The 17086-nt window shown below is 41.6% G+C and overlaps 3 protein-coding genes across 10 annotated transcripts; 2 read left to right on the top strand and 1 right to left on the bottom strand.

Moving 5' to 3' along the window:
* The first annotated feature begins 2356 nt into the window (after positions 1–2356).
* Positions 2357–6437, top strand: aldob (aldolase b, fructose-bisphosphate). The gene is made up of 9 exons (XM_048231022.1): positions 2357–2493; positions 3307–3419; positions 3591–3802; positions 3915–3969; positions 4070–4230; positions 4474–4557; positions 4819–4993; positions 5536–5735; positions 6228–6437. Exons 2-9 carry the CDS (start codon positions 3308–3310, stop codon positions 6321–6323), a joined length of 1095 nt encoding a protein of 364 aa, XP_048086979.1. The 5' UTR covers positions 2357–2493; position 3307; the 3' UTR covers positions 6324–6437.
* A 113-nt stretch (positions 6438–6550) lies between these two features.
* Positions 6551–12582, bottom strand: LOC125286206 (L-asparaginase-like). 8 transcript variants are annotated; one of them, XM_048231023.1, is made up of 7 exons: positions 12490–12582; positions 11698–11828; positions 11500–11595; positions 11246–11406; positions 10742–10825; positions 7934–8096; positions 6551–6946 (listed from the first exon to the last, which is right to left on the bottom strand). In XM_048231023.1, the coding sequence occupies exons 2-7, from the start codon at positions 11824–11826 to the stop codon at positions 6791–6793; spliced, it is 789 nt and encodes a 262-aa protein (XP_048086980.1). In that variant the 5' UTR covers positions 11827–11828; positions 12490–12582; the 3' UTR covers positions 6551–6790. The 8 variants fall into 8 exon arrangements, with proteins under 8 accessions (XP_048086980.1, XP_048086985.1, XP_048086983.1 ...); XM_048231028.1 differs by having other exon boundaries at positions 11246–11359; XM_048231026.1 differs by having other exon boundaries at positions 11698–11787.
* Positions 12583–12887: 305 nt separating this feature from the next.
* On the top strand, positions 12888–16988 carry sybl1 (synaptobrevin-like 1). Its single transcript, XM_048231432.1, has 8 exons — positions 12888–13107; positions 13841–14029; positions 14171–14228; positions 14433–14570; positions 15978–16068; positions 16182–16249; positions 16364–16456; positions 16602–16988. The coding sequence occupies exons 2-8, from the start codon at positions 13884–13886 to the stop codon at positions 16668–16670; spliced, it is 663 nt and encodes a 220-aa protein (XP_048087389.1). The 5' UTR covers positions 12888–13107; positions 13841–13883; the 3' UTR covers positions 16671–16988.
* Positions 16989–17086: the final 98 nt, after the last annotated feature.

Below are 17086 nucleotides of genomic sequence, written 5' to 3'. Positions count from 1 at the left end.
CACACACACCCACACGTTTATATGTATAAATGTCTTATCTATCGTATGTTCTGTATTGTATTGTTTGATGTCCTGCTTTGGCAATGCAAAGAAATATTTGTCATGCCAATAAAGCTACCTTGAATTGAATTGAATTGGTGACAATGTTGGACGTCTTAAGCACGTCGGCTTTAGTGCTAAAATAGGGTTTTACTGTAAGCAGATAATTAACATGCAAGGTCAGAAGATGGTGGCTGGTAAGTAAATAAATAAATAAACAAACACATAGATAAGTAGATAGAAAGCCTAGATAGATGGGTAGATATCTACCTACATATATACATACAGTACACATACATACATACTGTGCATAGCCTTCATACGAACATACATGCATATATGTTTATGTTTGTTTCTTGGCAGACACTTTTGTCTAAAGCCACTTACAATAAAGTTACATAAAAACAGTAGGCCTATAGGCTAACCATTGGTCTTTTGACGTTTTGACATTTTTCATCACTAGATGAAAACTACTATTACTACAGACTACTGATGTGATATGTTTGTATACTTCTAATAAAATTATTGAATAAATTATATTATTACTTGTGAAATGATAAATAATATTATGGTTGTTAGGCTGTTATGTTCTTTTGTGGTATTATGCTTGTATTTCGATAGGCCTATTAGTGCGTATGTGCGCTGTTGTGCACAATGTTTGTATACGTTTACCATCTCCAGGGATAGTGGGGGTCACAAGTCATGGCACTGTTATTTTGGGGGTCGCGGGCTGAACAGTTTGGGAACCTCTGGCCTAACATACAAGGTCAGACAATGGTGATAAATGCAAAAAAGACACCGGAGTAAATATCCCTCTGATGCATTAATGATAAGGTAAAAAGACAACAGGCTGCATATAGGCCGAACCCCCACAACAGAGTGTCTGTGTTGTCCACATACTGATCTACAGTAAACAGGGTCACTGGATTAAAGTCATTTAAATATGTTGGGTTTATGCTCCCTTGCTGTTTTTCTCAGGACTGTCTACGAATGATGACCATTTCTGCAGGCAGTGTAGATAAGGACAACATTCTAGTTTCAGTTAAACCTGAAAGACAAGGAAGGCGACTCAGCCTCAGATGTTGACAGGCTAGGTTTAGTCGGTCAGGCCTTTCCAGACCTAAGCCTTGTGCTCACTGCGTGAGAGTAGGACCTCTGGCTATGGACTGTGGTCCCATTTGTGAGAGAGACCGTTGCCCTCTAGCTCAAGGTCCATCTTAAGTAAGCTCTTCTTTTGTGCGTTGCAGCAAATATCATGTGCGTCAGTGCCAGAGTCCTCTTGCCTCATCACATTTTGACTGTGCATTTGATTGAGCATTGTGTTTGTTGAACTTATTGATGTGCCATCCCCACTATTGTTAGTCCAAATCAATCCTTTGTCTTCTTGACATCTTTAGCAGATGCATGTAGGCTAATCTTTTAGGATTTGTGCTAGGGTATTTTTTGTCTGTACAGTATATTCCTTTGGACTAGCTTTGTTTTTCTGCATTAGGGATTTAAAGTTAAGCATTTGCTGCAAAAGCTTTTTCCATAATTAGGAAAATAAAGTAATTTTAATTTGATGTGTTTTAATATTGCATCATAGGCTAAAAAAGTATTGGCACTGAGGCCTAATCCATGGGCCTAACCCCATGAGGAACAGGAAGGCAAGGAGAGAAAAAAGGCATTTAACAGGTTAAACCATATAGAGATATGATCATGTAAATCTCATATCAAGTACAAATGTAGGTCCTATTCACTTCGAAGATGATAAATCACAAGACACAATAAATGTATCTTACTGTAAAATGGCCTACATGCATGCAGAAGACCACAAAGAAGCAATTCAGGAATGAACACACTGGTTAGAAATCAACTTCTTTTTGCAGAACATCTGTAATATGATATTTGACCAACTCTTTTCAATCTGCGTGGTGGGGGCAATGAAGATGTGCAAGTGAGCTATGGATCGCACCACAAAGGCTCTGAAATAATTATGTTTAACAACCTGTCAATTCCATGAATTGACATGTTTTAGTCCTTTTAGCATAGAATCGCCTTGAGGGAAATATCTGTGGTGACCAGAGGAACTCGCTTGATAAGTTTTGACCACATTATCTGCATCATTGTACCACAAAACACATGCTGATATGAATACAGTGTGTTCTCTGTTTCCATCGGTGGGGATGTTTGGGGTCAATTTTTTTTTATTTTGGACAAGATACAAAGTTCACACAAACTCGGGCGTGATGGATATCACACCCCTCGTTTCGCTCTGGTATCCAATCATATTACTGGACCTGGCGCACGCCCGTGCCACATCATTCCTTGTTGTCGCCATCCGGTGGGATGCATATAAATACGTCGCACTATCACTCGCTCAGTCCCAGTCGGTTAATTGTGGCATAAGTAGGGGAAGACACCTACCTGTTCAGTAACTTTGGTCAAAGGTACCCATTTTCCACCGAAACTCAAGTAAGGGCTTCTTCCTATCATGTGTTGTCTTGTTGAAAGAAAGTTGTTTTTGTGCGTTGATGGTTTGCTCTTGATCTATCAATCTAATGAGAAATTCGATGTATGGATGTATGCAGCAAGATTCATAACTGGAAAGCCCGTGGCTAACTTGGCTAACTCGTGCTTAGAATTCCCACGTTAACTGATATGCGAGAGGTTGTATATTGGATTTTAAGAAATTTGTGAAAACAGTCGTGCATCTAATACTTTTTTATTATGCTTAATTGGAATATAAACTTATTTAGCTGACTGAATGGCTCCAGGTTTTTATATGAATTTCGTTTTCCTTGTGAGATTGTTCTTTGAGTAGCATATAACCTGAAGCCAAATAGGGAAGTTTTTTTTCGAGTATTGAATTGCATCTCCGTGTGCGTACGTGGGCGTAGGCCTCTCGTGCAACAACTACCTGCCATATTGCGTTCTCAGGATTCGCGACGCGTACACTCTTATCATTCTTTGTTAGGCTTGGATATATATTCTGCCTCTTGCATGGACGATAAGGCGCTGTGCAATTGGCCTTCAGTCTTGAGCGCCCTCTCTGAACTGTGGTGTAATTTACTGAGGGGTAGCGAAAAATTATCAGCCAATGGATTGAAGTTCAACTGAAGAGACAAGCCAAATATTTACAAACTGCAGAGAAGAGGGGGGCGGGGCGTGTAGGGCAGAGGTCAACGTGAATGACTACTACAATGCAGATCTATAGGCGTTTGGGCGTGCATGCAGGTGAGATTGGATTTCCAGTGTTGATCACTGACCGCTCCATGTCTTCCACAGGATGACTCATCAGTACCCATCCCTCTCTCCGGAGCAAAAGAAGGAGCTGGCTTCCATTGCTCAGCGGATTGTAGCTCCTGGAAAGGGCATCCTTGCTGCTGATGAGTCCACAGGTAAGGGCATCGACCAGCTGTTGGGCCTCTTGGGTGTTTGCCATTACCCAATTTACGTTTTAGTGGTCCTTGCTTATTTCTGTCGGGGAATTTTATTTGTGTTATCGCAGTTGTGCTAATGCTGTAATCTCTTGGTCCACTCACTTTTTTTAAAAATTTGTATTGTCCTAGGTACCATGGGCAAGCGTCTTCAGAAGATCAACGTGGAGAACACAGAGGAGAACCGACGCTACTTCCGTGACCTCCTCTTCTCCGTTGACCCATCTATCTCTCAGTGTGTGGGTGGGGTCATCTTCTTCCATGAAACGTTGTACCAGAAGTCTGACAAGGGTGTCCTCTTTCCTCAGGTCATCAAAGATAAAGGCATCGTTGTTGGCATCAAGGTAGACACCCCTACTGCTACACACTATTTGACTTTCATATTCTTTTTAAAATGTTTTTTTCTTTAATTAGTTTGATATTAGTTAGACATCACAACTTCATTCATAACTACAGGTAGACAAAGGCACAGCAGGTTTGAATGGAACAGACGGAGAGACAACCACACAAGGTGAGCCTTTTCGGTCATGTCTTGCAATCTTTGCAGTACACAGAATCATGATTTCTAGACCCAACATGTCGTGATGCAAATGGATTTTTTACCCCGTCAGGACTTGACGGTCTGGGTGAGCGTTGCGCTCAGTACAAGAAAGATGGCGCAGACTTCGCCAAGTGGCGCTGCGTACTCAAGATCTCAAACGGCTGCCCATCTGCTCTCGCCATCGCTGAGAATGCCAATGTCCTCGCCAGATACGCCAGCATCTGCCAACAGGTCTGTCTCTAGTTTTTTTTGTTTGTTCCTTTTGCCAACATGAATTCTTTGACCTCATAACTTGTCATTCATATTTAAAGTACTGAGTGAGGTGTTTTTAATGAAATGCTTATCAATTCAAGTATTATTATTTAGCGTGAGTAGGTCTTGGGTCACTGTTACTCAGTTACTCAATAGATTTATGTGATGCATAGTGCATGTTGGTGACCCTTTTTTTTTTTTTTTTTTTTTTGCTCCTTTTAGAACGGTCTTGTGCCCATTGTGGAGCCAGAGATCCTGCCTGACGGTGACCACGATCTGCAGAGGTGCCAGTATGTCACAGAGAAGGTAAGCTTGCCCTTGCAGGAGATTACTGATTAACCACTGATAAAATTGTAATGAAGAGCCAGTAAATGGGATGGGAAGATACGATCAACTTAGTACTGATTACATTATCAATTGTTTGCATGGATGGTAAGGATAAAAATTGTACTGTTGAGGAAATGTTAGAGGCCAAAAAATTGGTTAAGATGGGATCAGCTAAGTGCTGATTCTTGTTAATTGTTAGCCTGGATTGTATTTTGACTTTATTCACTATGTGTTCCTCAGGTTCTGGCTGCTGTGTACAAGGCCCTGTCAGACCACCATGTGTACCTGGAGGGCACCCTGCTCAAGCCCAACATGGTCATGCCCGGACACTCCTGCCCCAAGAAGTTCACGCCACAGGAAGTTGCCATGGCAACAGTCACTGCCCTCAGACGCACTGTTCCTGCTGCTGTGCCTGGTGGGTAGCATGGCGATGGCCGTCCTTAAACTGCACTTTAACCTGCTGGGGCGAGTTTTATGGCAGTGGAGATAAAGGGGTTTGCTGATTTTTGTAACGACCTGCCTTGCAATAAAATGAGTTGATTCTCCTGGACGGCAAAGCCAATCAGAACCCTAAACGTCAAGTTATATGACTACGATCAGAGGATGGAAAACCAGACATCATTGTCAGGCAAGGTTTAAGCTTTAGAATGGGTGTAATTAATCACCCCCGTCACTGGTCGGCCTTGATTACCTGCAGCATAAAGATGGCTTTGTCAGTTTGATAAGTAGTACGACCACATTTATTGTTTATCTGGTGATCTGAGGATTCACTCAACATTTGGTTGGAGTCTAGTTGTGATCACACCCCCCCCATCCTGTCCACAATTTGTCCAAGGCCAGCCATTGGATTCCAAAGCCAGACATTGGATGTTTGTTTATTTTGTTCCAGCCGTCTTCATTATTGGTTTTGTAATTTTAGTTCCGTCCTCATTTGTGCCCTCTTTGTGTCTTCTGCAGGCATCTGCTTCCTGTCAGGAGGCCAGAGCGAGGAGGAGGCCTCCGTCCACCTGAGCGCCATCAACCAGGTGCCCCTGGACCGGCCCTGGAAGCTGACCTTCTCCTACGGCCGCGCCCTCCAGGCCTCCGCCCTCGCAGCCTGGAAGGGCCAGGCTGCAAACAAGCAGGCCGCACAGGATGCCTTCACCTCCCGCGCCAAGGTGAGCTCGCAGGAACAGCAAAGAAATGACCAGAGGCTTGAATGGAAACAAGTCATTTAATGAACACTGTCTTGTGTGTGTATAAGCTATTACGTGTGGGAGCACTGAGCGAACCCACCAATGTTTGTGCTTAAGATCTTGCTCATGGTGCTAAAATGACATAGTTTTTTGTCTCATTATTTAATTAGATTTTAGAGTTTGTACTTTAGCCACCATTTTAAAAGATGGACTTGAGCAGGTTATGACCCCTTAAGTCTAATTTTCACTGGAGATGGTCTTTAAATTGGGAGGCCAATGAACGTATAATCTCCTGTAGTACAGCCATTTTAGTTTAATTTGCAGCATCCTTGTAGGCTCACAATTTGGTAGAATAGACACTGCTTTTGCCTTTCCTAAATATCTGCCTTTCAAAAGTTCTATGCATGAGAAATGATGGGTTTTAAATCCTTCAAAATGCTTTCATTTCTGAAAAAGGCTTTGTGTCCCTTTCAGATTAACGGACTAGCCTCAAAGGGCGAGTACAAGCCCTCGGGCCAGGCTGACCAGTCTTCCACGCAGTCCCTCTACACAGCCAGCTACGTCTACTAAACTATTGCACCATACTTGATTCACTGGATTGCAGCTAGGTTTACAAGCCTGGTGAACAGAGAAATGTGAACCAACCTCTGCCCACATACCCCCATCCCTAAACAAAAAGAGAAACGAATAATAAAAAATAAAAAACTTTTCTATCCCATCTTTGTCTCATTACATGCCCGATCAAAAAAATACTTTTAAACACCCATTTGTATTAATGTATTTATTCTGCTGTTCTTTCCACATTGATATGGCGGTGAAAACAACATGTTTCTGAGATCTTTGAAGAAAAAAATTAAAAAGATTTTTTAATATCGTACAATTTACGATACAATAAAATACAATTACGTACAATAAAATTATCAAATATTTTTGACTGCCATATTTACTAAATAGCCAAATGTGTCTGTCTCCTTTGAGGAAAACCGGAACCAAGCAGTGTTAATCATCAGTTATAAATTCCTGAAGATGAGTAAGATTTATTCCAGCCCAGCTTCCAGGCTTTCCTTGTAGAGCTGATATAAGTGGCTGTTGGTAAACTTTTCAGTGAAGAGCGGGTGGAACAGCATCAGGATGTCTGTTAGATGGTGTTTCTTTGCCTCATCAACTGCGGTCCAACCCCACACATCAAGCTCCTATGAAGGAAAAAGGTAGCTGTGAGTGTGGGAACTCCTAATTTTGTCATTCAACTGGACAACCATACACTAGTTTGGTCAAGCGAATTCTGCCTAATACACAATTTCCAGCTTAACAAGCATAATAAATAGATGCATTTTTCCTAAACTTTATTTAAAATACTTTTCACAGTCCACAACAGCAACACCTCCCAGGTAACTACCCTAAACTGAAGCATTTATTGATGCCAATATTTGGGGCAGCCGTGGCCTACTGGTTAGCGCTTCGGACTTGTAACCGGAGGGTTGCCGGTTCGACCAGTAGGCCAAGGCTGAAGTGCCCTTGAGCAAGGCACTTAACCCCTCACTGCTCCCGAGCGCCGCTGTTGTTGCAGGCAGCTCACTGCGCCGGGATTAGTGTGTGCTTCACCTCACTGTGTGTTCACTGTGTGATGAGTGTGTTTCACTAATTCACGGATTGGGATAAATGCAGAGACCAAATTTCCCTCACAGGATCAAAAGAGTATATATAGTATACTTATATACTATATGTGTTGTTCCCCCAAAAAGCAAATGCAGGAGGAGAGCAAATTTATGAGTGTGTTGAGACTAAGCTCCAATTCAATCTTCAGGTTCTTTTAGGCAAGTCCCTCCTCTCAGTGGCAACGCTTTTTGGGCACTCATCGGGCATCCTATTCAGCAGAAATGCGCGTGCGCAAGGCTTCATGACACCAATTTTGCTCCAGCGGTGAGTTCGCAACACATGATTGGCACGATGTCTTCACAACACACCATATGATTGGCTCAATGTATTCACATCACACCACATGATTGGCTCAATGTATTCACATGTCGACGTTTTGCCGAGGAAGGGGTGGGATATGTGTAGACAACGGCCATATTGGCATTACAAACTAACCCCATGCATTTCTATGGAGGATTTTTTGAGTGCTGTGTCTCCTCATTAGAAAGTCTCTGCTTCAGGTGTGTATCTATCACATGACATACCAGAGGGGTAGCTCCATACTCCAGCAGTTTGGACACCATGCCTGGGTCCCTGTTCCGGACTGCTGTGTGCATGGCCGTCCTCCCGTTATAATCAGCCTGGTCCATATCCACGCCGGCATGGTGCCAGGCCTTCAGCATCAAATAGTCCCTGTCGAGAACAGCCCTGTGGGAACAGCATTGAGTTGAAATTAAGATGATTTATATTGCACATTATCATACTCGGTGATGATCATTCAATGGCCTATGCATTTCATGCACCAGACACCATAACAAGCTGTAACACAAGTGATCAATTACAGCGTAACACAAGGACAATAGAACAAACAGTATACAGACAGCAGTGCAAAGAAAAACAGCAGCAAATGGACTAATTTAAAGATAACACAGAATGGATGAATGGAGTATTTTATCCTGTTCTCTGATGATAACATAGAAGATATGCAGCTTCGGACTGTCAAAAACATGCTCAGATGCTATTTCACAAGCCCATTTATGGTTATGGTTATGGGATTTGGCAGACGCCTTTGTCCAAAGCGACACACAAATACAAAAACAACATAATATTTAAAATTGAACAGATTAGAATGTTAGTCAAACTAATAAGGAGAATAGCAATAATAACAACAATGTCAATTCAATCAATAGCCTAATATAATAAGCAATGAAAATGAGGGGAAAAGCAATAATAAACAATAATGTCCATTCAATCAATACTATAAAAATGCCATGTTAAGACTACATTAAGGAGAATATCAATAATAAACAATGTCAAATTAATCAACAGCCTAATGGAAATAAAACAATATTATACAAACCATAATGCATAAGAAGCGCTTAAAGAACTAAGTGCATGTTGAACAGGAATGTCTTTAGACCCCTCTTAAACAACCCAAAACTACCACAGGAACGGAGAACACTGGGCAACTCATTCCACCAACATAGAACCACTGTGGAAAAGAGACTTGAATTAGACCTAGTGTTTATGACTGGTCGACACAACAGACGCTCATCAGAACCGCAGTGGGCAGTTGGGGATGCACGTCTTGATTATTGAATTAAAATAACTAGGAGCAGATCCAGTCAGTGTCCTATAGGCCAAAGTGAAAGATTTAAATTTAATTCTGGCTACTATAGGGAGCCAATGGAGAGTAACTAGGAGAGGAGTTAGATGTGTCCTCATTGGCTGATTGAAGACTAGGCGTGCTCCAGCATTCTGAATCTGCTGTAATGATCTTATTACACAAGCGGGTAAGCCAGCTAATAGTGAATTACAATAGTCCAGCTTGGAGATGACCATGGTCTGAACAAGAAGTTGTGTGGAATCTTGTGTCAGATAAGGTCTGATCTTCCTAATGTTGTAAAGCATAAACCGACATGATTTACAATCCTATAATTAGACTGGGGAATAAAATGGCCCATTTTAGCAGATATCTAGCACTCCTCATGCTTGCTTCTCTGGCACTCACATGAATAATTAAGTGTGCTTTGCACTGATTGGCTGCCTTGCAGTCAAAGACCACTCACAACAGGCTCCAGCAACTTCTACCTGCATCTCCAACCCGAAGTGGTAAGGTAACGTGGAGGGGGGCTGTGCTCAGAGAGATGGTGTGGAGGGGAGCTGTGTTCAGAGAGATGGTGTGGTAATGTAACGTGGAGGGGAACGGTGATCAGAGGGATGGTTTGCGTCGCAGGCTGTATTTCTTCAGATTTGTTTTTTTTAAGAGGTAGGTGCCCTCTGATTGTTGTTTTCCTCAGCTACAGCACAGATTATGTAGGATGGACACCATGGATATATCTTATCAAAGTCCAAGATTGCCTATTAAGGAGGCAAAAAGTGGGTTTCTGGTTCATGGTAACTTTGTGGTCATGCACTGAACTCTCCTTATTCAACATGGTCAGCAGCTTTACATTCTAAATCTCATTTTCATTCTAAATCTCTTTCCATTCTAAACCTCATTTTCAAAAAAGTTTAGATGCTGTGTGCAATGTAAATAAAAACAGAATGTGATAATCTGCTATTATTGTAAACCTACCGTATATTTAATAGCAAAAAGGACATAGATTACATAGCAAATGTTGAAACTAAGTAATTATACTATTTAAAAAAAAATAGACTCGTTTTGAATTTGATGCCAACTAAACATCACAAAACAGTTGGGATGGGACCAACAAAAGGCTGCAAAAGTTCTATAAAGCTAAAGAAATCACAAGGAGGGACATTTGACAACTAATAAGGTTAAAGTGTAATTCCAGCGAAAATTGACCCAAGGGTGTTTTTCTGCATTAAAACACAATCAAATAAGCCGTGGAGACAGTATTTTTTGTTGATCAACCACTACAGAGCTTGCTCCGGTATACGCTATAGCCCCAAATCGCAAACAGTGGATTAGCTAAGGGCCATGAGCGAAACGCTTCCCAAACAGCATTTTTTTTAACCAGTAATATTGTTCAAAACAGCATCAAACCTCGTCAGTAGCTTGCTCAAGGTCCCTACACATAAAACGAAGCACCAACAACATAGTTAACAAACCCGGAGTTTATTACAGATAACATAATGTCCCAACTTTTTTGGAAATGGGGTTGTTTGTCCAAACTTAAGCCAATGGAAAATCATGGCGTGTTTCTTTTAAATTGGGTAAAAGTTGGGGCAGATCTGATCAACCATAGCATGTGTGTGAAAACACTCTCAGACAATTGTGTCTAATTTTTTAACAGATATTTCCAGAACAATACCCTTGAAATTAAAGTGAGTCTCTGGTGCATACGGCATGTTAGCATAATGACTTGTTAAGCTCAAGGAGTACTGACTTGTTAAGCTCCATGCCGATCCTTACAGAGTCCAAGTATATAGATCCCCCAAACTTCTGCAACTGCATCACAGTATCAAGGTGCCTGAGACAAAAAAAAGACATTTATCATCAATTTAGCAGACACTTGTCCAAAGTAACTTGCGTCAACTGTATTACAAGGGATTACATTGTTCCCAGAGAAACTTGGTGTTAAATTACTTGCTCAAGGGCACAATGGATGCCAGGAATTGTACCCACAACTTTCAGGCTACTGCACGGTAGCCCAGCCCCTTAACCACTACACCATCACCACCACCTTTACAGGAAAGGGTTTCTGGCTATGTCAACAACGTGCTGATACTCCTTGTTTCAATAATTATAGTACTGTTATCAAAATTCTCAGACTGAGGAAGGCAGTCACCCATCCATGTAACTTTTTTTTTGTTGAAAACCATGTATCATCATGTCTGTTCCATCTATCTATTACATCAACATTAATACACAGCTGCACACCCTGATTAACCTTTTTTTGATGGCGAGGGTCATTGGGGTATTTCCATTGCGGTCACTGAGATTACAGGACGCTCCTTTGGATAGGAGGTACTTTAACATCCCGACGTTTCCCTTTTCACAGGCCCTGTGAATAGGTGAGGAGCCATCATAGCCTGCAGTGTCAATGTCCACCTGGGAGCATTACATTTATGCACTGTAATGACTATCAACAATAAATGACAGAGGGTGAAATGTACCCATGCACAAATACAAAAACATTCTTACCCTCTCTAGAAGTTCCTGCAAGCTTACGAAGTCATTGATTTCTACACATTCGCAAGCAAAGGCTATGATCAGTTTAGGAATAATGTCACCCTTGACCTGAAAGACAATTAAAACAGTCACTAGGCTATTATTAGCATTTCTATGTACATGGTGCAGTGGGAAGTAAAATATACTTATAGTATTTTTCATGACAGTCACCTCAGGATTATTTTTCTTCAGCCAGTTCAATTTAAGTAATTCACCCAGCCAGAAGAGAAAATCCCTGTTTCTGGTCTTTGCACCCAAGACCTGTATATTTGTGACGAACAACAGTGGGTCGTTTTCCATGGCTAAAAGAATATCCAAAGACAAAGTGATCTCATTTTGGTAGACACCTTTTGGTATATCAGGTGCTATTGTTTCAATGAATTCATTAGGTTATGCAATGCACCAGACAGGTATTTATGGGTTAACACGTTTTTGATACAAGTTTACATGTTATCAACTATTGTGTGTTCTGTTATTATATGTCTCAAATGTGTTGTGTGTTTTTACATTTGCAGGGACATAATAATACAATTGAACTTGAACCTGAGAAGGTTTCTATGACACTAGCAACTTTAGATTGTAGCTTCTAGCTAAGCAACGTTAGTTGCTAACATTAGAACACATTTATAGCTAACGTTACATTAGTAGTTTAACGCAAAGATATTAGAGCAGAGCACTCTATAATCTTTGGTTTAACGTTAGCATGATCAACATAAGTAATAGTCTAAAGTAATTTAACAATGATTGTGTATGTTTAACCCAGCCACTAACGAGTAATATCTAAAGTGTGGACTATCTAGCCATGAAATAAATATTGTCACCAGAAAGTTTAGCCTGTTAGTTAGCACTAACTAACAGTTACCAGGGAGTGTCTAATAAGAGCCATTAGACCTGACCAATGTTACCTCAGATAATTAGCTGTCCTCCTGTATCCTCATTGATGTGTGAATGTTTTTAACTCACCTCCAGATGTGAATTTTGAAAGACAGTGAGATAACAAAGATCTGTTTGATGATCGCAGTCGGACTAGCCCTCTGGCCCCACCCTACTCTAGTACTGGAGATTCTAGAACGCCCATCCTTGACAGAAGATGAGATGTTGACACCGCCCTTTGCCCTCTGCTTTCCTCAGCTACAGCACAGATTAAGTAGGATGGACTGGACACCATGGATATATCTCTTATCTCTTATTATATATCTTCCAATCTATTATTGGTTACACAGCAGATCATATGAGCATTTACAGATAAAACAGAATTCAGCTCTTTTTTCACCTTCTTTACATTTTATTTTTTAATTTTAATTGTTTGTCCTCTCCCAATGCTCATTTCAGGAACAGGTACCATTTTGATCTCACGAGTAGCCCAACATAAATGTCAGCGTCATGGATTTCTTCTGATGTCATATCATGTCCATCATGGCCTAGCTCCGATCGTGCACAACTACATATCCCAGAGACCCTGAAAACGGAAGTCTAAGCTTGTCCATGGAAAGAGAGAAGTTGAAAAGGCAGTATCGAAACCGTAAATGTGAGAAACGCCTGAATTTCGAGGTTGTCTGGGATTATTATAAACAGTTTCAGGTATGTGACTAAGGACTGTAGTTTTTATGGTATTATACAAGATACATTTATGCAACCGAGGACCGCAGCTGTGATCATTATTAAGTGCTAATGTTAACATTACCCACCGTTTCACGCATAGGTTAGCTACTTAGCCAGCTAAAGTGTTAGCCTTTTAAATTGCTTGTCGATTACAAAATTCAGTATTAACTACGACTTTGACAGATGGATAAGATTACCAAGCCGCCTTGCTTAAAACTAATTATGTTAGAGGGTAAAGTTATTGGGGGGGGTTGACACCCGGCGGATGGATGGGTAACGGTAACGATGGATGACATGACTGTTTACATTCACGGTAAAACGTTTCCCATCATATGGATGTTCCTCGACGCCGTTATTAGTTAAGTCAAATATTATATATGTATATTAGTTTGTTGTTTGCATTCGTAGTGCCACCCGTCCATGCTGTTTGCTCCAGTATTTTGTCGTTGAATGACGGTCTTTGCCTACATGTAGACTTGATTCATCTTCTTGTTTTGGTCAAGCCTTGTGAACACGCACAGATTGTTCTATGAGGTCATCACTGTTTTTCAACTTTGTGGTTAAGTTTGGCGTAAGATCTTGATGAAAATCTATTTTGGCCTAAAATATTGTCAATCATTAGAAATAAAACTGAAAGCACGCGAAACACTTTTGGAGAACGCGAACACTATAGCTCGGGTGTTTATTTTCTGTTGTGTGTCTCATTCAACAGGCCAGGGTAGGATCTCCCTTCATCCATCTCTTTGATTGTTGCTATGGCAATTCTATTTGCTGTGGTAGCTCGAGGCACCACCATCCTTGCCAAGCATGCATGGTGTGGTGGAAACTTCCTTGAGGTGACTGAGCAGATCCTGGCCAAAATCCCCTCCGAAAACAACAAACTTACCTATTCACATGGCAGGTATGGAGCAGGCATTGAGCTGATATATGTCTACATTCTCCACCAGTTCATCTTGCTTTTATCCAAAGTGTGGTGTTCACAATGGAAGGTGAAGAACACTAGAACTTTTAGGTAACAACCTTTTTTTTTTTCACTTTTCAGCTATCTCTTCCATTACATCTGTCACGACAGAATCATCTACCTGTGCATCACTGATGATGTGAGTATGGATGTTTTTTAGATTTTAACATTACAGTTATTGATATAAAATGTGCCGTTACATGAAAAAAAGGAAACGTTTATCACTAGCTTACAGATTGCAGTCTTTGAAACCCACATGCACCAGTGAATGTCTATGCTCTGTACATTGCACTTAATGAAAGGACTGGGTATGTAAAAAAACATATGATTTCATCTCATATAGGACTTCGAACGATCACGAGCCTTTAGCTTCCTCACTGAGGTGAAGAAGCGCTTTCAGACCACCTATGGCTCTCGGGCGCAGACAGCCCTACCGTACGCCATGAACAGCGAGTTCTCCAGCACTCTGGCTGCACAGATGGTGAGCCCCTTGTCCAGAGACACTCTTCATCTTTACTACAGAGCTCCTTTCTTTGTTCCGTGCCTTCCTATGTGTCTGTCTAATCAAATATAAAGAACTTAATAAAAAAAAAAAAAAGACATAAGAAATCGAAGATGTAAAACAGCCATAACTGCCTCTCCAAATGGGTAAAACGTCAGCGTGCATTGGATGAAGGACTGATTTTTTGGTGCACCGTATTATAATAATGTCTCACATGACATTGTTTAGGATAGCCTCTACTGATGTATGAAGTACTTATGGTACACACGTGCTGACCAGTTACTACTAGAGAGCATTTCTAATGGGTGTGTGTGTTAAAGGTTTCCATCCCGAGGAGGTGTTGGTATGGTGGCAGTGGTTGTGGTTGTGAAGGGAGGGACTGGCTTGGCTTAGGAGGCCTCACGCTGGCCTTTGAAGGAGCTAAGCGGAGTGTTGCGCTGGGTTTTGCTCCCCCTGTGCAGTCCTATGACTGGATCATTGAGGACTATAGCCTCAGGGAGGTCACTGATACAGCTGAGCTTCTTCACGGTCATAAGCCTGAGCTTGGTGTGTGTGTGTGTGTGTGTGTGTGTGTGTGTGTGTGTGTGTGTGTGTGTGTGTGTGTGTGTGTGTGTGTGTGTGTGTGTGTGTGTGTGCAGACACAAGGGCTGCCACAGTCATAGAATCCAGAGACGTTCAAAAATAAAATATGATTTTTACATTTGACTTGCGCTCATTGACTCATTTTCATTTTCGATAGCTGGTAGACTGTTAGATATGTTTGAATGTGTTTGGCATAGAAGTAGCTGTTAGTAGTCCAGGTTTTTTTTAGGTCATTGCGAAAAACTGTGTTGGTGCAATATGAGAATGGTAGTCTGAGGCGACACATATTCTTTACTGTTTTGGTCTATTGGTCAAAAGATTATACTGTGCTCTCTGGGAAATTATCACAGGACCAAATGGAATGAATATTTATATACAGAACCAACCATCCACATAGCTTGATATTAGTTAAAAGAATAGTGGTTCTGTTCCAGTGCATAGAGTCTGGGTGATTAAGTGGATGCAATGGGAGCATTCAAGTGATTATCACATTGTCTTGATGCAATAACATTGTAGATATTTGTGAATGAGATGTCAGTAGTGCAGCTTTAAAGCTAGAAAACAGGACAGTTCTAAGTGGCGCTGCACAGTGGCACTGTAATAAAAATGGCACCAGATAACACCCATAGCCTTCTACAGTACCCTAACCTGCGTTCAGATAACACCCATAGCCTTCTACAGTACCCTAACCTGTGCTCAGATAACACCCATAGCCTTCTACAGTACCCTAACCTGCGTTCAGATTTACTACCAGTGTGTGTTATTCTTTGTATTGATTTGTTTGTTTGTTTGTGCCATTGACAGAAACACCACTCAGATCCTCGGGGGTCAGACCGCCTCACAGAGACGCAGATGCAGGTTGATGACCTGAAGGGCATCATGGTCCGCAACATTGGTGAGGAAAAGGGGGGTCAACACATCAGTTATAATGGTATTATTTAGTGTGATGCCTGAAAATCACAGACATAAATAGGAAACGGACTGCTGTTGGTTCTTATTGCTTTGTAGATCTTGTGGCACAGAGAGGGGAAAAGCTTGAACTTCTCATCGACAAGGCAGAGAACCTGGTAGATTCTGTGAGTCGTAATTTCCTCCTGACCTACTTATGAGCAAATGATCTGACCATCAATTGCACCGTTTTTTACTCAAGACATTGACTTCCTCTCTCTCTATCTGTGTCTGTCTCTCAGTCGGTCACCTTTAAAACAACAAGCCGCAACCTAGCTCGTGCCATGTGCATGAAGAACCTGAAGCTTACACTTATCATGGCACTGGTGGTCCTGGTAAGCTTAGCCACAATGGCTTTCAGTATCAAATTCATTTTTATCTTGCGCGTGCAGTGCATTTCAGTGAGAACTACTTGGGTGCATTGACATTTTGAAGCGGATCTACTGCGTGTTTCCAGGTAGTGTGACTTTGTCTCCGCAGGTCGTGCTTTACATCATTGTGTCTGCAGCATGCGGAGGCTTGAGCTGGCCCACGTGCCTGAAGAAGTAGGATGAAAATGCAGAGTGACAAAGAGGGGAAAATAAACAACAACAACAACAACAACAACAAACGAGTTCACGTCAAACCTCCACTCTCGCTCCCTGTGGTCCGTAGGGGGAAAAAAAAGTAAACGACGAAAACAACGAAACCACTATTTCTCAAGAAACATTTTATCACTTGAGCCTCCCTACTTCCTTTCGCCTGGTACTCCTCCTCTCCTTCGTCTCATCCTACCTGCTCCCAGTTGGAGGAGGAGGTTGAATTCAGTGGTGCCTGATGCACAGATAAGGATAAGGATGAGGATGAGGAGCTGCTACACCACCCCCTCCCACCCCACCCCACCCCCACACCAGCCAGTAGCAGAGATGCAGACTCCATTGTGGCAAAGAAAATACCTTTTCTTTTTTCTTTTTTTTTTTCATGTA

The sequence above is a fragment of the Alosa alosa genome, chromosome 21 (assembly GCF_017589495.1).
Source record: "Alosa alosa isolate M-15738 ecotype Scorff River chromosome 21, AALO_Geno_1.1, whole genome shotgun sequence".
NCBI classification, from domain to species: Eukaryota; Metazoa; Chordata; class Actinopteri; order Clupeiformes; family Clupeidae; genus Alosa; species Alosa alosa.
This window is presented reverse-complemented; position numbering and strand designations above follow the sequence as displayed.